Genomic DNA, 23,317 nt, shown 5'->3' with positions numbered 1-23,317 from the left:
ATTTAATCCTGTTCATATTTGAAGAAATGTAATAATTTATACAACAGTGCTATGTATACTTGGTTTTTCTTCAAGGAATGAAACCTAAGAATTGTGCTTCTTATGTATTTATTTATTATTTTATATAGGAGTATGGGCTTCCCTGGTGGCTCAGATGGTGTAGAATCTGCCTGCAAGGCGGGAGACCTGGGTTCCATCCCTGGGTCAGGAAGACCCCCTGGAGAAGGGAATGGCAATGCACTCCAGTGTTCTTGCCTGGAGAATCCCATGGACAGATGAGCCTGGTGGGCTACAGTTCATGGAGTCACAAAGAGTTGGATATGACAGAGCTACTAACACTTTCACATAGGAGTACAGTTCATTAACAATGTTGTTAGTTTCAGATATACAGTGAGGTGATTCAGTTATACATATATATGTAGCTATTCTTTTTCAAATTATTTTCCCATTTAGGTTATTACAGAGTATCGAGCAGAGTTCCCTGTGCTATTCAGTAGGTTCTCGATTATCTATTTTAAATACAGCAGTGTATATACATCAGTCCCAAACTTTCAATCTATACCTACCCCCCTCACCCTTCCCCCCTGAATCCACAAGCTCATTCTCTGAGTTTGAGAGTCTGTTTCTGTTTTGTAAGTAGCTCATTTGAATCACTTTTTAGTTCTGCATATAAGCAATATCATATGATATTTGTGAGATTTATTAAAACAAAGAAATAATGCCATTTATAGCAAGCAGTATGGATGGATCTGGAGATTATCATACTAAGTGGAGTAAGTTACGCAGAGAAAGACAAATAGCTCACCATTTCTACTCAACATAGTTTTGGCAGTCCTAGTCACAGTAATCAGACAAGAAAAAGAAATGAAACATATCCAAATTGGAATTGAAGAGATGAAGTTATCATTTTGCATAGATGACATGATACTCTATATGGAAAACCCCACACATTCTACATAAAAACCATCAGAATAAATAAATTCAGTAAGATAGTCAGGCTACAAGATTAATACACATAAATCTGTTGTATTTTTTTTACTCTAACAATGAAATATCAGAGGGAGAAAGTAAACAAACCCATTTAAAATCATATTAAAAAAATCCTAGGAAAAAACCTAACTAAGGAGGCAAAAGACCTAAATGCTAAGAACTAGAAAACATTGACAAAGGAAAGATGATTCAAAGAAAGGGAAAGATATCTCATGCTCTTGAATTGGAAGAATTAATATTATTAAAATGGTGATATTATCCAGGGCAATCTTCAAATTTGATGCAATCTCTATCAAATTACCAATGACTGTTTTTCATAGAACTAGAACAAATAATCCTAAAATTTATAAGGAACCACAAAAGAACTGCCAAAGCAATCCTGAGGATAAAGAAGAAAGCTGGAAGCACAACTCTCCCAGACTTCAGATAATACTACAGAGCTACAGTAGAGCCCAGAAATAAAACCACACACCTACTGTCAATTAATCTTGACAAAGGAGGCAAGAACAAAACAAAAAAAAAGACTCACAGATGTAGGAAAAAAACTTAGGTTCATCAGAAGGGGAAGGGTGTCAGGGAGAAATAAATTAGGAGTATGAGATTGAACAAACTACTATATATAAAATAGATAAGCAATAAAAACTTACTGTACAGCACAGGGAACTATATGCAATATCTTAAAATAACCTATAATGCAAAAATAATCTGAAAAATATATATATAACTCAGTTTGCTGTACACCTGAAACTAATACCGTAAGTCAACTATACTTCAATTTAAAAAAATAGAGATTAATACTATGCCCCATTGGTAAGCAGTCTCTGCAACAATGAATATCTCAAAGCAGACATTCCAGTACTGGATCATTCTAACAGATGTATCATCTGAACAACAACAACAACAAAAATAAACACACTGTATCTTATATATACTTCCTTAAACTTATCTCATTTCTTCTTCTTTCCTCTCCAGAATGAAAGAAAAAATAAAATGTTCCTTACAAGGCAAGTTTTCATCTTGCAATAACACCCTAGGACTCAGTTCAGTTCAGTTCAGTCGCTCAGTCGTGTCTGACTCTTTGCGACTCCATGAATCACAGCAGGCCAGGCCTCCCTGTCCATCACCAACTCCCAGAGTTCACTGAGACTCACGTCCATCGAGTCAGTGATGCCATCCAGCCATCTCATCCTCTGTCATCCCCTTCTCCTCCTGCCCCCAATCCCTCCCAGCATCAGAGTCTTTTCCAATGAGTCAACTCTTCGCATGAGGTGGCCAAAGGACTGGAGTTTTAGCTTTAGCATCATTCCCTCCAAAGAAATCCCAGGGCTGATCTCCTTCAGAATGGACTGGTTGGATCTCCTTGCAGTCCAAGGGACTCTCAAGAGTCTTCTCCAACACCACAGTTCAAAAGCATCAATTCTTCGGCGCTCAGCCTTCTTCACAGTCCAACTCTCACATCCATACAGGACCACTGGAAAAACCATAGCCTTGACTAGATGGACCTTTGTTGGCAAAGTAATGTCTCTGCTTTTGAATATGCTATCTAGGTTGGTCATAACTTTCCTTCCAAGGACTACGAGTCTTTTAATTTCATGGCTGCAGTCACCATCTGCAGTGATTTTGGAGCCCAAAAAAATAAAGTCTGTTTCCACTGTTTCCCCATCTATTTCCCATGAAGTGATGGGACGAGATGCCATGATCTTCGTTTTCTGAATGTTGAGCTTTAAGCCAACTTTTTCACTCTCTTCTTTCACTTTCATCAGGAGGCTTTAGAGTTCCTCTTCACTTTCTGCCATAAGGGTAATGTCATCTGCATATCTGAGGTTATTGATATTTCTCCTGGCAATCTTGATTCCAGCTTGTGCTTCTTCCAGTCCAGCATTTCTCATGATGTACTCTGCATATAAGTTAAATAAGCAGGGTGACAATATACAGCCCTTGACGTACTCCTTTTCCTATTTGGAACCAGTCTGTTGTTCCATGTCCAGTTCTAACTGTTGCTTCCTGACCTGCATACAAATTTCTCAAGAGGCAGATCAGGTGGTCTGGTATTCCCATCTCTTTCAGAATTTTCCAATTTTATTGTGATCCACATAGTTAAAGGCTTTGGCATAGTCAATAAAGCAGAAATAGATGTTTTTCTGGAACTCTCTTGCTTTTTCCATGATCCAGCGGATGTTGGCAATTTGATCTCTGGTTCCTCTGCCTTTTCTAAAACCAGCTTGAACATCTGGAAGTTCACGGTTCACATATTGCTGAAGCCTGGCTTGGAGAATTTTGAGCATTACTTTACTAGCATGTGAGATGAGTACAATTGTGCGGTAGTTTGAGCATTCTTTGGCATTGCCTTTCTTTGGGATTGGAATGAAAACTGACCTTTTCCAGTCCTGTGGCCACTGCTACATTTTCCAAATTTGCTGGCATATTGAGGGCAGCACTTTCACGGCATCATCTTTCAGGATGTGAAATAGCTCAACTGGAATTCCATCACCTCCACTAGCTTTGTTCATAGTGATGCTTTCTAAGGCCCACTTGACTTCACATTCCAGGATGTCTGGCTCTAGGTCAGTGATCACACCATCGTGATTATCTGGATCGTGAAGATCTGTTTTGTACAGTTCTTCTGTGTATTCTTGCCGTCTCTTCTTAATATCTTCTGCTTCTGTTAGGTCCATACCATTTCTGTCCTTTATCGAGCCCATCTTTGCATGAAATGTTCCCTTGGTATCTCTAATTTTCTTGAAGAGATCTCTAGTCTTTCCCATTCTGTTGTTTTCCTCTATTTCTTTGCATTGATCGCTGAGGAAGGCTTTCTTATCTCTTCTTGCTATTCTTTGGAACTCTGCATTCAGATGCTTATATCTTTCCTTTTCTCCTTTGCTTTTAGCTTCTCTTCTTTTCACGGCTATTTGTAAGGCCTCCCCAGACAGTCATTTTGCTTTTTTGCATTTCTTTTCCACGGGGATGGTCTTGATCCCTGTCTCCTGTACAATGTCACGAACCTCATTCCATAGTTCATCAGGCACTCTATCTATACAGGTATGACCTTAGGACTACAATAATCAAAAATTATCCAATACATTTCCAACTTCTGCCTTCTCTCCTTAGGCTCCCAGTGCTACCAACACTTTACAAGTACTGCCTTACCCTGTCTAATCTGCCATTTTCTATAGCAGCATGTTAAATACAGTAACCACCAGCCACATGTGACTATTTAAGCAAACTAAAAATCCAGTTCCTTAGTCACACTAGCCACATTCCAAGAACTTTACAGCCATGTGTAGCTAGTGGATAATGTACTGGATGGTGAAGAACCAGGACCTTCATAGAAAGTTTTACTGGACAGCACCATATCTAGAGTCTGGACAAAACTTTACTTGTTTACTAGACTTCAATTCTTAATACTGGCTTCATCACTAAGTACTTCTGTAGCTTAATGAACTTGTTTAAGAAAAAAAATTACAAGAACTTCTGGTTCTTGTTATTTCATATGTTAATAAAGCACTTGCTACTATATTATAAATCTTTAAAAATATATATTAAAAATTATATTTCAAATTAATTTGTTTTCTTTATAAAGCTATACATTTTGTTTTGCTCAGAAGGGGTCTTAGGCTTTATGAGACTGAAGAGAGTCCACAGCACAAGAGAAGTTAAGAACCTTGAATTAGAGTAGGCCAAGGAAATATTTCTGGCTTTTTGGGTCATAAAGTCTCCATAATGACTTCTCAGCTCTGCCATTGCAGTGCAAAAGCAGCCACAGACTATACACAATTAAATGAGCATGGCTTTAATAAAACTTTATTCACAAAAGCAGATAGTGGGCCAGATTTGGCAAACAGGTGGTAATTTGCCAACCCTTGAATGGAATTATCTTTCTAAGACACAAAAATGGTCATGTCATCTATTTGCATAAAGTTTTCAGTAGTTTCCTCAAAACCCTGGATTATCTGACTTCAATCGGTATCTAACTTTCGTCTTCTTTCTTAAACCTTAACCAAGCATTTTCAGCCCAACAACTACTTTTTAGCTCTCTGCACATTACTCTGGTTATCTTCCCTAGGTTTTTATATAATGCTGCATCCTGTACCTGAAACATCCTCATAGACAAATTCTTACCATCTTTCAGACACTGAAAGATGGCATGAATCACTCAGTAGAGCACAATGGTTAAAAATTCAGGCTCTGAGGCAGCCAGGGCCCAGAGTAGTTCAATATCCTTTTAGACTAACTCAGCTATTTAAAAGCAGGGCGAGGAGTGGAACTCAGCTCTCTATCATTAATTTTTTCAGCATTTATAGATTATTAACTATGCTCAGGTAAACATTATGCTGAACCTGAGATGTATAAGGCAAGATCCCTTCTCTAGCCCCAAACTGCTCAGCTAGTGCCATATGGAACACAGTTAGTCTGTTAAGCTCTGCCCAAATTCTTGACCCACAAAATTGTGGGACATAATAAGCAACTGCTATTATAAAATAAAATAAGTAAATAAATCCGAAACAAAACAACAAAAGAAAGGATATAGGCTCTGCAGTAGACTCCCTAGGTTGGAATCCTAGTGTTGCCTCTTATAAGCCCATCTGACCTTGGGCATGTTACGTAATGAAAATGACAGCCAATTTTGGTCCCTTGACAATCATTAGTAATAACTTACTTGCCCCATACTTCACTAGCGTTTTATCAAAAACAAGAACCACTGGTATAGAAAAATACTAATATTAGAAACAAAATTCTTAACCAAAATTACAAAAATTACTGACCTACTGATGAAAACTCATCCTCCAGAGTCCTAGAGCTGTTGGGAGATGAACTCTGATCATCTTTACTTTCTGAAGAATGGTGTTCTCCATCCTCTTCGTCGGCTGAAAGATCAACCATTCTGGATTCTAACAGGACATTTTTTGAATATAACAAGAAAGAGTCAGGATGTTGGAATCAATAACTGAGATTCTACACAACACATAGCATATGTAAAATACGGTGTTTTAATTTTACTCCACATATTTAAAGCAGATATGCAGACCTTTCTTTAACTTCCTTTCTTTCTGAAATCAACAGCCTAATAAATATGCAACAATATATCCTATTTGCATTATCTACTTAACTAGTGAAATAACATGAAATACACACTATTAAAGAATGCAACAAAAAGAGATAAGGGAAAAAACAAAAAGAGAAAAAAGTAAATGACAAAAAAATGAAGGAATATTTAAAAGAGAAAAGATGAACAGTGGTAGTAAATAAGTAGATAAAGAACACTTAATGTATACTTGCTATGTGCTAGGCATACTGAAGTCTGTTTTACAAAATATATTTCATTTAATTCTCACAATTCAATAAAGTAAATACTATTACTGATGAGGACACTAGGGACTGGAAGGGCTAAATAACATGTCCAGTATCACAAAGTTACTAAATGGAGAAATCCAACTCTTGAATTTAGGCTGGTGGTAAGAAGTACTATAATGGGCACTGCAGTCTCAAACTAAATCATGGATCTATTTCCACTGTGTGATTCTGGAAAGGACACAGTCAATTAATCAATAAACAAAGATAGTATTAAGAAAGATGCTTACTCCTTGGAAGGAAAGTTATGACCAACCTAGATAGCATATTCAAAAGCAGAGACATTACTTTGCCAACAAAGGTTCATCTAGTCAAGGCTATGGTTTTTCCTGTGGTCATGTATGGATGTGAGAGTTGGACTGTGAAGAAGGCTGAGCGCCAAAGAATTGATGCTTTTGAACTGTGGTGTTGGAGAAGACTCTTGAGAGTCCCTTGGACTGCAAGGAGATCCAACCAGTCCATTCTGAAGGAGATCAGCCCTGGGATTTCTTTGGAGGGAATGATGCTAAAGCTGAAACTCCAGTTCTTTGGCCACCTCATATGAACAGTTGACTCATTGGAAAAGACTCTGATGCTGGGAGGGATTGGGAGCAGGAGGAGAAGGGGACGACAGAGGATGGATGGCTGGATGGCATCACTGACTTGATGGACGTGAGTCTGGGTGAACTCTGGGAGTTGGTGATGGACAGGGAGGCCTGGCGTGCTGTGATTCATGGGGTCGCAAAGAGTCGGACACGACTGAGCAACTGATCTGATCTGATCTGATCTGATTAAGAAAGAACATCTCATAGAAGTGTTATCAGGACTGAATGAGCAAAACGTTAAGGAATTCATGGTATTATTGACAAAAAAGGACTTGTTGGTTCACAATTATTTTGTAATATTTGTGAATAACCTTAAGATTTAAGTTGCATAAATAACTACTCTATCTTAAAAATGCTCCTTAAGGATTTCCCTGGCAGCCCAGTGGCTAAGACTGAGCCTTCAAATGAAGGGAGTGCAGGTTTGAACCCTGCTTAGGGAATGAAAGTGAAAGTGAAGTTGCTCAGTCGTGCCCGACTCTTTGCAACCCCATGCTCTGTAGCCCACCATGCTCCTCTGTCCATGGGATTTTCCAGGCAAGAGTACTGGAGTGGGTTGCCATTTCCTTCTCCAGAGGATCTTCCCAACCCAGGGATCGAACCCAGGTCTCCCACAATGTAAGCAAGACGCTTTACCGTCTGAGCCACCAGGAAGTCCTCTTAGGGAACGAAGATGCTATCAATCATGAATAGGTAAAAGATTCACTTAGAGTGCAAAACACATGGATGGATTTTAATCTAATCGAGCATAACAAAATGATATGGTTTCAGCTTCCACGTATCACATAGAAATTGGCACTTGCTTCCTATACAAGGATTAAATCACAAACTGCTATAGTCACCGATCTTCAACACATCCTGAAAGGAGTTCAGGGTAGAGATCAGGAATGAGGCACTCTGTGCTTTCGAAAAACTGGCAGAACAGGCCTTCAGACAGGTATTTTCAGGAGATTTTATGAGCCCAGTTCTTGCATCCCCTCACATCTAGAAAAGTACTAAAATCATTAATGGTGACATTCGCTCCTCATGACTGGCAGCAAGCTTCTGATAAAATGTGTTTTTGACTGCACAACCCCTCTTCACTAAAATCATATATAATACTGATCTCTTCCCTACATCTCTGGAGCAGTTTCTCAAAGCTATATGAAATGCTGTCTCTTGGGCTACAGTTCTCATTTTGCCCCAAACAAAACTTAACTCACAACTCTCACATTGTGTGTTTTTTTTTCAGCTGACATCCGTTGCAAACTAACCTTTGAAAACCTATTACGATTTCAGCTTCATTGTAATACCAAAGTAGAATACTCTCAAAACTAAAAAGGCTTTAAATACTCTTAATCACCTATCTGTGGTTTTCTTCACACTTTCAAACAAAACAATATATTTCAATAGACTGAATGCAGAGACAGCTTTCAGAATTCAGCTGTCTTCTGATAAGCCAGACATTAAAGACATTTGCAAACTGAAAACAATGTCATTCTTACTATTTTTTGGAAAACAATTATTTTTCATAAAAATGTTTCTTACCCGTACATGTAATGAGTTAACTCTAAAAAAGAATTAAAATGCATCTTAATTTCTAATATGGTAAACCTTATAGGGGCTTCCTCTCTGGTGGCTCAGTGGTAAAGAATCCTCAGCCAAAGCAGGAGACTCAGGCTTGATCCCTGGGTAGGGAAGATGCCGTGGAGAAGGATATGGCACTCCAGTATTCTTGCCTGCAGAATCCCATGGACAGAGAAGTCTGAAAGGCTATATAGTCCTTGGGATCACAAAAGAGTCAGACATGACTTAGCAACTGAACAACAATAAACATCATAGATACAATCCACAGAAACAAAGGCTCTTTGGGATCTTTAATTATTCTTAAAGAGTATAAAGGGTAAACTTTAAGACCAAAAGGGTAAGAACAAAAAGTTTGAGAACCAAAGTTTAACCAGATGACTTACATAAAGCACAAAAATATTTAAAAAAACCATGAAAACTTCAGACAAACAGGTGATTATGAACAATGACTAAGAAATCAACAAAATCACTTGGACTAAAAATACTGGGGTTAAAATATTCCTACCTCAAGACTATATAACCAAAAACTATATATATATATATATATTTTTACAGATACTTTATTGAAATCATACCATCTTGAAAATAATAATAATAAAAAAACACGTTAACATATTAGCAACAAAGGTTTGTTTTCTGCATGGTATTTCATCCTGTGACAAATCAGAAATGTTGAATTCTCATTCTACTGGTGACATTATCCACAGGTGACAAACTGGATATTCTACTCATATTAACAGAGCAGGGATTAACCTCAGTTCATTAAGCCTGGGTGTTATGTATTCTGGAGTGCCATGGATTGCAGACAAAGTAGGTAAAAAGCGGCATTTAACTGGAGAAGCTGATTGCTTCTAGAGACTTTACTACTAAGTTCACGATGGAATATTTTTAGAAGTTCCTTTTAGACTGAAATATAATCTCAAATATTTTTATGTGTGTCTGAGTCAGAAGTTAATGTATTTATACTTCAAGACCCCACTTACACGAGTTCCTTCCAAGTCTGTTTCTGTGTTTTTATTTCTTTCTCTAACTATATAGTTTTATTTCTAACTATGTTCTTATTAAACTCCAGTTCAAACTAGAATACATCTCATGTAAACAACTTTATGCTGTCTGAGTCCTATTTTCAAGAAGGCAAAGGTACTTCAAAATTGCTGCATTGCATTTAACACTTTATTGGTAGTCTACAGAGTCACCAATCAGTGAAAGTCGCACAGTCGTGTCCCACTGTTTGCGACCCCATGACTATACAGTCTATGGAATTCTCCAGGCCAGAATACTGGAGTGAGTAGCCTTTCCCTTCTCCAGATCTTCCCAACCCGGGGATCTAACTCAGGTCTCCGGCATTGCGCACGGATTCTTTACCAGTTGAGCCACAAAGGAAGCGCAATCTATTGTTAGTGACACATACTGCTATGCTTATCTTTTCTTTACATAACCGATTAAAAAAAAAAAAAAGTCCCAAGGTCTCTCACCTAAGTTTCCCAGGTTTGGTTAAGTGTTTCCGAGGAAAAGAATTGGGGACAGAAAGCACTTCCGCCTACCTAAGAGTATTAGGAATTTTTTAACTCTTGGGTGACAATTTAGGTTCTCCGTAAGCATCAAGAGTAACACTTAAAGCTGTCACCGGTGAGGGTTCCATTGATGATGCAAACACAAGCCCAAACCGCGCAGGATTCTTTCTACGCCCCCAAGCGGCCGAATATGGACATACAGGCAGCAGGCCAGTGTTCACAGGCACGCATCTCCGCGATTCAACGCTGCCGTAGTAGGCACCGCGTTACGGAAACCTTTAGACAGTCCCGCGGACTTCTGCCTCACCCTCCCCACTCCCCGCTCCGGCCGCCCACTCTGCTGCCCAGCGTCACCTGGGACGTCCGAGGATTCGTCCAAGCGCGGAGCCGCTCTCGCGGCGTGCCGGGAACTAGCCCAGGCCCGGCCGCGGCGGCGGCCCCGGCCTCGGCGGAGCAGTTCAGCCACCTCCGCGTGGCCTCTTCCAGACGGCGGCCCTTCCACCGCTGGGTCCCGGGCCGCCTGCTCCCCCGTCGCCCCGGGTTCAGCAGATGTCTCCTGGGCGCCGTCGCTGTCACTAGAATCTGCTCGGCGCGGCCGGAACGTTCTTTTCGGCCTGTGAGCCATGGCCGAGGACCCAGCGCCCGGCGCAGCTTCCTCTTCCCGCCGGTTAACCCCGCCCCTCTAGGGCAAGTACCCAGGCAGGCGCTCCTGCCTTTCCACTGCTTGCTTGCATAGGGCCCGCCCAGCTTAGACGTCAGCTTCGCCCCTCGCAGGCGTGCTTTGCTGCTTTCAATCTGCTCGAGAGTTAGGGTTCCAGGGATGAGGTATGGGGATGTAGAGCGTTCTCTTTGCTTTGCAAGGTGAGCTTGAGCAGATGGTCGCTGAGAAATTCTCGCAGACTCTGCCGTGGAGAGCAGCGCTCACAGGCTCCCTTGTACAAACGCTTTCGAGCAATCAGGCATTATGCCCACATTCTGGACTGGGACTGGATCTACTCTTCTACTTTCTAGGGAGAGTGAAGTTCTCTCTCCAAACAAGAATTAAAACAAAGGAGAAATGAAGCATTTCTTGTATCAATCAACAAGGATGTCGCAGTGATCAGTGATTCCAGCTCTCCAGAGCAATTGGGAAGAAAATAATACCTGTGATCCGGCTTTAGCTGCTCTTCAGTGAGTACTCAACATTCAGAAAACTAAGATCATGGCATCTGGTCCCATCACTTCATGGCAAATAGATGGGGAAACAGTGACAGACTTTATTTTGGGGGGCTCCAAAATCACTGCAGATGGTAAGTGCAGCCATGAAATTAAAAGATGCTTGCTCCTTGGGAAAAAGCTATGGCCAACCTAGACAGCATATTAAAAAGCAGAGATATTACTTTACCAACAAAGGTCTGTCTAGTCAAAGCTGTGGTTTTTCCAGTAGTCATGTGTGGATGTAAGAGCTGGACTATAAAGAAAGCTGAGAGCGGAAGAATTGATGCTTTTAAACTGTGGTGTTGGAGAAGACTCTTGAGAGCCCCTTGGACTGCAAGGAGATCCAACCAGTTCATCCTAAAGGAGATCAATCCTGAATATTCATTGAAAGGACTAATGCTGAAGCTGAAACTCCAATACTTTGGCCACCTGATGTGAAGAACTGACTCATCTGAAAAGACCCTAATGCTGGGAAAGATTGAAGGCAGGAGGAGAAGGGGATGACAGAGGATGGGATGGTTGGATGGCATGACCAATTTGATGGACATGAGTTTGAGCAAGCTCTGGTAGTTGGTGACGGACAGGGAAGCCTGGTGTGCTGCAGTCCATGGGGTTGCAAAGAGTTGGACATGACTGAGAGATTGAACTGAAACTGAAACAGTGAGTACTGAGGAAAGCAAGGTACTGGCCAGAGATAGCTGAGATGTATATGAAAGAAATTATTTCAGTGAGCCCAAACTCTTACATTTTCCCACACATAGAAAAACACTAAATTCCTTAACTTGAGATATCTGGTTTTCTCTGATTCACAAAAATACTTTTGAGGTTAAGACTACCTGCGCTTTGTTGCATTCAGTTCAGTTCAGTTGCTCAGCTGTGTCCGACTCCTTGTGACCCCATGGACCACAGCATGCCAGGCTTCCCTGTTCATCAGCATCTCCCTCAGCTTGCTCAAACTCATGTCCATCAAGTCGGTGATGCCATCCAACCATCTCATCCTCTGACATCACTTTCTCCTCCTGCCTTCAATCTTTCCCAGCGTTAGGGTATTTTCTAATAGGTCAGTTCTTCACATCAGGCGGCCAAAGCATTGGAACTTCAAGCATCAGTCCTTTCAGTGAATATTCAGGACTGATTTCCTCGAGGATTGACTGGTTTGGTCTCCCTGCAGTCCAAGGGACTCTCAAGAGTCTTCTCCAACACCACAGTTCAAAAGCATCAATTCTTCAGCACTCAGCTTTCTTTATGGTCCAACTCTCACATCCATACATGACTACTGGAAAAACCACAGCTTTGACTAGACAGACCTTTGTTGACTAATGTCTGTTTTTAATATGCTGTCTAGGTTTGTCATAGCTTTTCTTCCAAGGAGCAAGCGTCTTTTAATTTCATGGCTGCAGTCACCATCTGCAGTGATTTTAGAGCCCAAGAAAATAAAGCCTGTCACTGTTTCCATTGTTTCCCCATCTATTTGCCATGAAATGATGGGACCAGATGCCATGATCTTCATTTTTTTAATGTTGAGTTTGTCAGCCTTTTCACTCTCCTCTTTCATTTTTGTCAAGAGGCTCTTTAGTTCCTCTTTGCTTTCTGCCATAAGGGTGGTGTCATCTGCATATCTGAGGTTATTGATATTTCTCCTGGCAATCTTGATTCCAGCTTGTGCTTCATCCAGCCCAGCATTTCGCATGATGTACTCTGAGTACAAGTTAAGTAAACAGGGTGACAGTATATAGCCTTGATGTACTCCTTTCCCGATTTGGAACCAGTCCATTGTTGCATGTCAGTTTCTAACAGTTGCTTTTTGACCCTCATACAGATTTCTCAGGAGGCAGGTAAAGTGGTCTAGTATTCCCTTCTCTTTAAGAATTTTTCCACAGTTTGTGTGATCCACACAAAGGCTTTAGCGTAGTCAATGAAGCATGGGTAAATGTTTTTCTGAAATTCCCTTGCTTTTTCTATGATCCAATGGATGTTGGCAATTTGATCTCTGGTTCCTCTGCCTTTTCTAAATCCAGTTTGAAATCCAGCTTGAACACCTGGAAGTTCTCGGTTCACATACTGTTGATGCCTAGGCCAGGAGAATTTTAAGCATTACTTTGCTAGTGTGTGAGATGAGTGCAATTGTGTGGTAGTTTGAACATTCTTTGGCATTGCTTTTCTGTGGAATTGGAATGAAAATGAAAACTGACCTTTTCCAGCCCGGTGACCACCGCTGAATTTTCCAAATTTTCTGGCATATTGATTGAAGCACTTTCACAGCATCCTCTTTTAGGATTTGAAATGGCTCAGCTGGAATTCCATCATCTGCACTAGTTTTGTTGATAGTGATGCTTCCTAAGGCCCACTTGACTTCACATTCCAGGATATCTGACTCTAGGTGAGTGATCACATCATCGTGGTTATCTGGGTCATTAAGATCTTTTTCATATAGTTCTTCTGTATATTCTTGCGTCCTCTTCTTAATATCTTATGCTTCTGTTAGGTCCATACTATTTCTCTCCTTTATTGTGCCCATCTTTGCGTGAAATGTTCCCTTGGTATCTCTAATTTTCTTGCAGAGATCTCAAATGTTTCCCATTCTACTGTTTTTCTCTGATCAATCATTCCTCATTGATCACTGAGGATCAATTCAAATCTGACTCCTTCCCCCACCTCCTTGGAGCAGTTCTTTTAGGGCTACTTGAGAAGCTGTCTCTTGGGCTTGAAGTCCTAAAAATTCCCACCAAATAAAACATAGCTCTTAACCTCTAGGTTGTGACTATTTTCTTTAATTGACACAAACAGACCAGGAAAAAAAAAAGAACACAGCAACAACAACTCAGGTATGGGTGTATCTGAGATTGTCTTTTAAAGCTAAGCAGTAAAATCTACACAGCAAAATCTGCACATAAATGATAGGTGCACAGATAAAAATCAAATGGTTGCTTCCAGGCATCAAAGCTTCAGTCAAGCCTGGTTAAATACTTTGGTCCAGAAGAAAACAATATATATCAGAAAAAATGGTTGTTGTTTAAAAAGAAGTGCAGAGATAAGGACAACCCCACAGAATTACCTATAGAAATAGAGAAAGAGCAACGAGGGAACAAAAAGCCTTTCCAGGTACCCATAATCATTGCTACCTTGTATCATTTGCTCTGTCTCATGAACACTAGGAATTTTTTCCCCCAAGAGAGCATGAATAATGCCATATATCTTATTTGCCCCCACGATACCGACTCTTTGCGACCCCATGAACTAAATTGTCCATGGAATTCTCCAGGCCAGAATACTGGAGTGAGTAGTCTATCCCTTCTCCAGGGGATCTTCCCGACCCAGGAGTCGAACTGGGGTCTCCTGCATTGCAGGTGGATTCTTTACCAGCTGAGCTACCAGGAAAGCCCCCATTTACAATACTATCTTATTGTTTTTTCTCATTTCCAAATTTTAACAGCTTTATTGAGATAGAATTGACATACAATAAATTTCACATTTGTCAAGTGTACACTTTGATGTTTTGCTATGAAATTGTCACCAACATCAAGAGACTGAACATCTTCAGTGCCCTCTGTTATCTCTCTCTTGTTCTTCCCCACATCCTGTCCATCCCCAGGTAGCCTCAGATCTGCTGTCACTATAGATTAGTTTGCACTTTCTAGATATTTATGTAAATGCAGTTTTACGGTATGTACTCTTTTGTCTTTTTTTCACTCAGTGTAATTATTTTGAGATTCATCTATGCTTTCATGCATCGGTTATTCATTCCTTTTCATTGCAAAGTGTTTTTCCATTGTATGTATGTATTGTTGTTGCTGTGTTGTTTAGTTGCTAAGTTGTGTTCAACTCTTTGCAACCCCATGGACTGCAGCACACCGAGCTTCCCTCTCCTTGACTATCTCCCAGAGTTTGCTCAGATTCATGTCCATTGAGTCAGTGATACCATCTCATCCTCTGTCTTCCCCTTAGCCTCTTGCCCTCAATCTTTCCCAGCAACAGGGTCTTTTCCAATGAGTCAGCTCATCTCATCAGGGGGCCAAAGTATTGGAGCTTCAGCTTCAGCATCAGTCCTTCCAATGAAGATTCAGGGTTGATTTCCTTTAGGATTGACTGAGTCCAAGGAACTCTCAAGAATCTTCTCCAGTACAATTCAAAACATCAATTCTTCAGTGCTCAGCATTCTTTATGGTCCAACTCTCACATCCTGCCTGACTACTGGAAAAGCCAGTATGTATGTATAAAATGTGCTTATTCATTTTTCTGTTGATGACTATCAGGGGGATTTTGTTTGTTTACTGTTACACACAAAACTGCTATGAACACCTGTGCACTAGTCTTCGTACGTGCTCAGTTGCTTCAGTCGTGTCTCGCTTCATGCGACCCACTCCAGTATTCTTGGGCTTCCCTTATGGCCCAGCTGGTAAAGAATCTGCCTGCAATGTGGGAGACCTGGATTGGATTCCTGAGTCAGGAAGATCCCCTGGAGAAGGGAATAGCTTCTGCTTTAAAGAGCAATAATAAGACAGAGATTCGCTTAGTCATGTCTGACTCTTTGTAACCCCACACACTATAGCCTGCCACGTTCCTCTATTCATGGGATTCTCCACCCAAGAATAGTGGAGTGGGTTGCCATTTCCTTCTCCAGGACAATACTAATTTATTAAATTAATAAAAGTTTATTAGGAAACTTTGCATTATTCATCTCATATAATTTAAAATTGCAGAGATTAATAATTGAAAGAAAATTGGCATATGAAATATTCCCAGGTTTTAGAAATTGATGTCATATTTACTCAAACAAATCATTCATCCTAGAGTGAAATGACATTTTAGTTAGCTTCTCTAGCCATTAATCAGTGGGTCCTGAGCTCCCTCTAGTGAGAAATGTGCTACTTACAGAAGGGTGGTGTCAATCTTTTGGAAATTGCCTCCTTTCTCATTACAGTGCTTTTCATTCTCTATTGTTCTAAGTAATAGATGTATTTTCAGTTTTAAGTCAAAACCATGTCAGATTTCTCAGAGAACAATTTTTTTGAGAAATGACATAAAAGTAAGATACTGCTCTCTCCTTTGGGAATTAAAAACACTTATTAGTGGTGCTAAAGAACCCACCTGCCAGTGCAGGAGCCACAGGAGATCTGGGATCTATCCCTGGGTCAGGAAGATCCCCTGGAGGAGGGCATGGCAATCCACTCCAGTATTTTTGCCTAGAAAATCCCATGGACAGAGGCGCCTGACAGGCTACAATCCATACAGTCGCAAAGAGTTGGACACAACTGAAGTGACTTTGCCTATTGTGGAAATGCACCCATAAAATTATGGACCTAATTTTGTTTTCATTTGTGCAGTATCTATCTTTGAGTACTTAGTATGATGGTCCCTTGTCCTGAGATTGAAGAATCACAATACCCTTGGGGATCATGCTCCTGATGGTAAACTACTGTTAGCCAAATTAGCTCTGCAGATTGACCTGTTAGAAAATACTTTTAAGAAACTGATGCTCAAAATATTTAACATAAGATCTACCCTTTTAACAATTTTTAAGTGTACATTACAGTATTGTTAATTATAAACACAATGTTGTACAGCAGATCTCTAGAATTTTTACTTTTTAACTGAAACTTTTTACATGTTGTACTTTTAATGCCCAATTTCTCCTCCTCCAAGCCCCTGGCAGTCACCATTCTTTTTGCTTCTAAGAGTTTGGCTCTTCTACGTACCTCATATAAATGGAATCATGCAGTATTTATCCTCCTGTGATTTAGCATAATGTCCTCAAAGTTCATTTTGTCACATATAGCAGAATTTCCTTCCTTTTTAATGCTGAATAATATTCCACTGTCCCTATATACCACTGTTTTTTATCCATTCATTGGACAATAGACATTTAGGTGGTTTCCATACCTATTGGCTGTTGTGAAAAGTGCTGTAATAAGTGTGAGAATGAAAATATGTCTTCAAGATCCTGATGTGAATTCTTTTGGATAAATACCCAGAAATGGGATTGCTGGATCATATAGTAGTCTTGGGCTCCCCTGGCGGCTCAGTGATAAAGAATCTGCCTTCCAGTGCAGGAGACTTGGGTTTGATCCTTGGGTCAGGGAGATCCCCTGGGGAAGATAATGGCAACCCACTCCAATATTCTTTGCCTGGGAAATCCCATGGACAGAGGAGCCTGTTAGGCTACAGTCCATGGTGTTGCAAAAGGATTGGACACAACTTAGTGACTAAATCAAGAACAAAAATGGTAGTCTTATTTTTAACTTTTTAGGAACTTCCATACTGTTTTTCACAACAACTGCACATTTCACATTCCTACCCAACAGTGTGCAAATATTTCAGTTTCTCTACAACCTTGCCAACCCTTGTTGACTGATTGCTTGATACTGACCATCCTAACATGTGTGAAGTGATGTTTCATTGTGGTTTTGATTGGCCTTTCCCTGATTAGTGATGTTGTGCGAATAGGTTTTGTTGTTGATAGTGGTTTTGTTTTGTCATTGAGTTGCAATAGTACCTTATGTATTTTGGATATTAATCTTTTATCAGATACATGGTTTGTAAATATTTTTCTCCCTTTCTGTATGTTGCCTTTCACTCTGATGATTGTTGCTCTTGCTGGGCAGAAGCTTTTTAGTTTGATGTAGTCCTACTTGTCTATTTTTTATTTCATTGCCTGTGCTTTTGGCATCATATTCAATAAACCATTGCCAAGACTAGTGTCATGAAGATTTTCCCTTAAGAATTTTAATTTTTAATTTTAACAGCTTAAGATTCTTAAGTGTTTAATATATTTTGAAATTCTTTTTGTGTATGGTGTAGGATAAGGTCCAATTTCATTCTTTTGCATGTGAATATCCTGTTTCCCAAGTGTGTTGTTTTAAGCTGATAAATATTGGGATAAATTGTCACACAACAGAAAATAACTAATGCAGCTCCTAAGTGAAATTGATGCTCCTGGTCTGAGGACCACACTCTGAGTATCCAGGAAGTAAAGGAAAAGAATAAGATCACTGAAGAAGGCTGAAGTAGTCAACAGAAGGCACTGGATCTGTGGTTTGAGAGTGTCTCAGCCACTGCACATGTTGCTGTTTGTCCCCCTGGTGCAATTACAACCAGCATAAAGAAACCAAATATTTGTGCACACCTATTGCTTCACCTGATCCAGAAGTTGCTAATGATTTGCAAGTGCCTGGAAGAAAGAAAATCATTGCATTTGCAAGTTTTCTTGAAAATTTACATAGGACTGGAAAATTATAATTTTCTGTAAACTGATGATTTCAATTATCTCCACATATTTGTAACCCTTCATTTTAGGTTTCTTTTTTTAAAAACTGTTACTGAATTTAAGAACTTGAAAAAGTCAAGGTCATTGTTTCTCTCTTAGAATGTTTTACTATGTAAGCCATCCAAACAGATCTTCCAAGAGTGTGGTGGGATAAAGAGAAATAAATATACATCTTAAAAAAAAAAAGATGTACAAAATTGTTCATAACATACCAGCTCTATTCATAATAGTAAAATATACCTGGGGGAAGAGCAACATCTAACAAGTGGAAAATGAATAAACAAACTGTGGAATATTCATATAATGGAATACTATGTAATAAAAAGAATATACTACTGATATACCAAGCAACACAGATACATATTTAAAACATTTTGTTGAGTGAAAGGAGCCAGACACAAAAAGATAGACACTGTATCAGTCCAGTTCAGTTCAGTTCAGTCACTCAGTTGTGTCCAACTCTTTGCAACCCCATGAACTGCAGCAGGCCAGGCCTCCCTGTCCATCACCAACTCCCGGAGTTTACCCAAACTCACGTCCATCGAATCGGTGATGCCATCCAACCATCTCATCCTCTGTCATCCCCTTCTCCTCCTGCCTTCAGTCTTTCCCAGCATCAGTGTCTTTTCCAGTGAGTCAGCTCTTCGCATCAGGTGGCCAAAGTATTGGAGTTTCAGCTTCAACATCAGTCCTTCCAGTGAACACCCAGGACTGATCTCCCTTAGGATGGACTGGTTGGATCTCCTGATTCCATTTATATGAAGTCCAAGAACAGGCAAAACTTTAGTCAGAACAGAGATCTTTGAGAAGGGGGTATTGAATGGAAAGGCCACAACGGAACCTTCTGGCATGATAGAAATGCCTCGTGTAGATCTAGGTGGTGGCTGCATGGATGTAAAATTCATTGAGCTGTATGCTTAAGATTTGTGCACTTCACTGTATGTAAGTTATACCTCAACTTTTTAATGGAAAAAAGGAGGTAATGGGATAGAAGATAAGATATCTGGTGATGTAAATTTGAGATTTTTCTGTCCAGAAAATATTTAACCTCATAGATCTGCATGAGATTAATTGGGAAGACAATTTAGATAGATAAGAGACCTCTAGATTAAGCACTAGGGAACCAGAGGTTGGGAAAAGGAAAATAAGTCAGCAAAACAGAGATTAAAAATGAGAGAGAAAAAGAGCAGACGAACAAGGTCTCAGAGAAAATGAAGAATAGAGTGGTCACCTGCATGAAACACTACTGAGAGCTAGAGATGACGACAGAGAAGTGTTAGTACAAAAGAGACACTCTGTTATCAAAATCAACTTGAAGGTACTCCAACCACCCTCTATTTCTAACTCAACTCTGCCACCCATGACCTCAACACACAGCACTTAAGTCCTGAGAGCATCTGGTTTAAAGAGCAATAATAGCTTATAAAAAGTCTGTCTGAAAATCAGTTGTAAAATATTTCAAATTATTTTTTAAATTACCATATCAATAAAGCTCCAAGACCCAGTCTTACTCTCAAAACCCAAAGAAAAAAGAACATAAAACTAAAGACCATTTTTTCCCTTTAAAGAAGTCTTGAAGCACTTTTTTAAGTTATAAAAAAAAAAAAGTTCTGCAGAATAAGCAATTTGGACCAATTTTCTAAAAGACAACTGGAAATGACTATTTTAAAATATCTGTTTGAAAGCATACGAGAGCAAATAAGGCCATGAAGACTTATCTGCCAAGATTCAGGAGAAAACAGAAAGACAGAAGTCTAGGTAGCTGAGTCCAGTATTTGGGGTTCTGCCAATCTTCCAGTTTCAGAAGATGCAGATGAGAAGCTAAACAGAGCTTTGTACAGACTCATGGGGTTTGGGAACATGATCTAAAGCAAATCCTCAGGTTTTGGGTTGAGATGCAAAGGGTCACACTCTAGGAGTAGGTTGAACAGGGCCTCATAAGCACTAACGCCCAATTCTGAATTATCTCAGTTTTGGAATGGATTAAGTAACTCTTTCACTTTTCACTTTCATGCATTGGAGAAGGAAATGGCAACCCACTCCAGTATTCTTGCCTGGAGATTCCCAGGGACAGGGGAGCCTGGTGGGCTGCCGTCTATGGGGTTGCACAGAGTTGGACACGACTGAAGCGACGCAGCAGCAGCAGCAGCAGCAAGTAGCTCTGAGATTGGTAGTGTCCTTAGCCACCTGTCAGGAGGAAACATGAATTCTCTCTTGAGGAAAAGGGCACTACTTTGAGGCTTCAAATTATCTCTATAAACACATTTCAAAAAAAAAAAAAAATAGCCAGGCATACAAGGAGACAAGTTGATGTACTCAAAAATCAAGGGAAAAAAAACACCCAAAGGGGAACCAGAGAGTGGGGTTATCAGACATAGATTTTAAAGTAGCAATGCTTAATATGTTCAAAGAGAAAAGACAAATTTGGCAACTAACCCAGAAATTAAGAACTCAATAAATAGGTTTAAAGGCAGATTAAACAGTACCAAAGAAAAAGCACCACTCATTAAAAAAAGGAAAGATAGTTAGACCATATTAAAATTAACACTTTCTGTTCATTTTTAAAATTAGATAGCCAGTGTAAATTTGCTATATGACACAGGGAGCTCAGATCTGGTGCTCTGTGACAACCTAGAGGGGTGGGATGGAGTGGGAGGTGAGAGAGAAGTTTAAGAGGGAGGAGACACACGTACACCTATGAATGATTCATGTTGCTATACAGCAGAAACCAACACAGTATTGTAAAGCAACTATCCTCCGATTAAAAATAAATATTTTATAAAGACCTATTGTTCATCAAAATATATTAAAGTGAAAAAAGAAGCCAAAAGTGTTTATGTACAAAGGAAGTATGTTCAGAAAGTATAAAGAACTTCTGTAAATAAGAAAAAGACAACCCAACAGAAAATGGGCAAAAAACTTGAATGGACACTTCACACAAGAGGATATTCAAATGGCTAACAAATATAAATGGTGGATAAATTTAAAAATATAAAAGACCAAGAGCTTTCTATTTTAAAATACCCTTTCCTTGAACTACCCTAGTGGTCCAGAGGTTAGGAATCCATGTGCCAATGCAGGGGACACAGGTTTGATCCCTGGTCCAGGAAGATCCCACATGCCACGGAGCAACTAAGCCCCTGCACCACACCTACTGGAAGGCATGCTCTAGGGCGCATGCTCTGCAACAAGAGAAGCCATTACAGTGAGAAGCTCCAGCACCAAAATCAAGAGTAGGCCCCACTCTCCACAACTAGAGAAAGCCTGCACACAGCAATGGAGACCCAACACAGCCAAAAATTTTAAAAACTCTTTCCTTAAATAAATAAAAATTTAAAAAACCCTTTCCTCCATATTTCTGAAGCATGTAAGTAACATGTATGATAATTCAGTTCAGTTCATTTCAGTATGATAATTAAAAATTTTAAATACATTTAAGATTAAATCACATAAGATGTTGGAAGAAGATAGTTGTGGTGCAGGGACTTAGTTGCTCTGTGGCATGTGGGATCTTCCTGGACCAGAGATCAAACCTGTATCCCCTGCATTGGCAGGTAGATTCCTAACCATTAGACCACCAGGGAAGTCCTGGAAAAGGGTTTTTTAAAACCAAAGCTCTTGGTCTTATTAATAGTAGTTATCTTTAGAAGGAAGGGGACAGTTTTCATCTTTTATAGTACATATTTCTGAATATTTTAAAAGTTATAATTTTTTACTTCTAGTGGATAACATTCACCTGGTTCAAAAACCAATAAATTATAACACATGCATCGAGAAGTCCTTCACCCTGTCTTTCCCTCCACCCCACAAGAAATTATGATTGTTTTCTGTGTATCTTCCCAGAATTTATTTATATGGAAACAGGAAAGGATCATAAAATCTTATTCTCCTCTCCTACACAAAAGGCATATCTTACTTGCTAAGTTAAAAAGCCCAAGTACAAGAGTGTTTTAACTTAGGAAGACATCCTGGAGATCTTTCCATATCAGTACACAGGGAACTTCCTCATTCTTTCTCACAGCTGCATAATGCTCCACTGTCCATATCTATTACAGTTTTTAAAATTAGCCCTCTGATGGTTATTTGGGTAATTTTCAACCTAATTACAACCAACAGGCTCATACATCATTTCATATGTAAGCAAGTGTGACTATAGTTAAGAATTCCTCAAAGACGGACTTAGTTGAATCAAAGTGTAAATACACCTACAGTTTGGTAAACACTAAGGGTTGTGACATTCTCCTCTTCCATCTGCACTGAGACAGTGCCTGTTTCCCCATATCCTCTTACAGAGTATATCTCCAGACATTTTCTTGTTTGCCAAGCCAGTAAGTACATAACAGTAACTCCGTGCAGCTTCCCTGGTGGCTACATTGGTAAAGAATCCACTTGCAATGCAGGAGACCTGGGTTCCATCCCTGGGTCTAAAAGATCCCCTGGAGAAAGGGAATGGCAACCCACTCCAGTATTCTTGCCTGGAGAATTCCATGGACGGAGGAGACTGGCTAGCTACCATCCATGGGGCCGCAAAGAGGACACTTTCACTTTTTCATTACAACTGATACTAAACATATTTTTGTATATTTGAGGCCTATTTGTAATCATTTTTCTGTGAAGTCTTTGTTCCCTGGTTCTTTGCCTATTTTTCTAGTGGGTTTTGAATGTAAATTGTTAGATATTTTACAATAGTATTCAATATATATTTGTATTTGGGGGAAAATTATTCAAGAAGGAAAAACAGATGTTAAAACTCTAGTCATAAAAACAAATATGCCAGCCTTTCTTCCAGGAGTCTGGAATCCGGTCAAGGCGTCGGGGGGTGGGGGGGGGGGGGCGGGGGAGGGAGTGGTGAGCTA

The 23,317-nt window shown here is 39.8% G+C and overlaps 1 protein-coding gene across 9 annotated transcripts in view; it reads right to left on the bottom strand.

Moving 5' to 3' along the window:
• The window catches only part of GCFC2 (GC-rich sequence DNA-binding factor 2), an 81,220-nt gene extending 69,992 nt beyond the window's left edge, over positions 1-11,228 (bottom strand). For 3 of the 9 annotated variants that reach the window (XR_003513368.1, XR_003513366.1, XM_027555395.1), the window contains exons 1-2: positions 10,355-11,228; positions 5,754-5,879 (exon numbers count right to left, since the gene is read on the bottom strand). Coding sequence is in view for 5 of the 9 variants with exons in the window: in XM_027555395.1 (XP_027411196.1) it covers positions 5,754-5,879; positions 10,355-10,625 (397 nt within the window). In the remaining 4 variants the exon portion in view is untranslated. The remainder of the gene's footprint in view (positions 1-5,753; positions 5,880-10,354) is intronic. The other 6 variants (XR_003513367.1, XM_027555393.1, XM_027555391.1 and 3 more) reach the window with 4 other exon arrangements.
• Between the last annotated feature and the right edge of the window lie 12,089 nt (positions 11,229-23,317).

Source organism: Bos indicus x Bos taurus, chromosome 11 (genome assembly GCF_003369695.1).
Source record: "Bos indicus x Bos taurus breed Angus x Brahman F1 hybrid chromosome 11, Bos_hybrid_MaternalHap_v2.0, whole genome shotgun sequence".
Classification (NCBI taxonomy): domain Eukaryota; kingdom Metazoa; phylum Chordata; class Mammalia; order Artiodactyla; family Bovidae; genus Bos; species Bos indicus x Bos taurus.
Note: the sequence above shows the minus strand (reverse complement) of the source record. Positions and strands in the feature narration are given on the sequence as shown.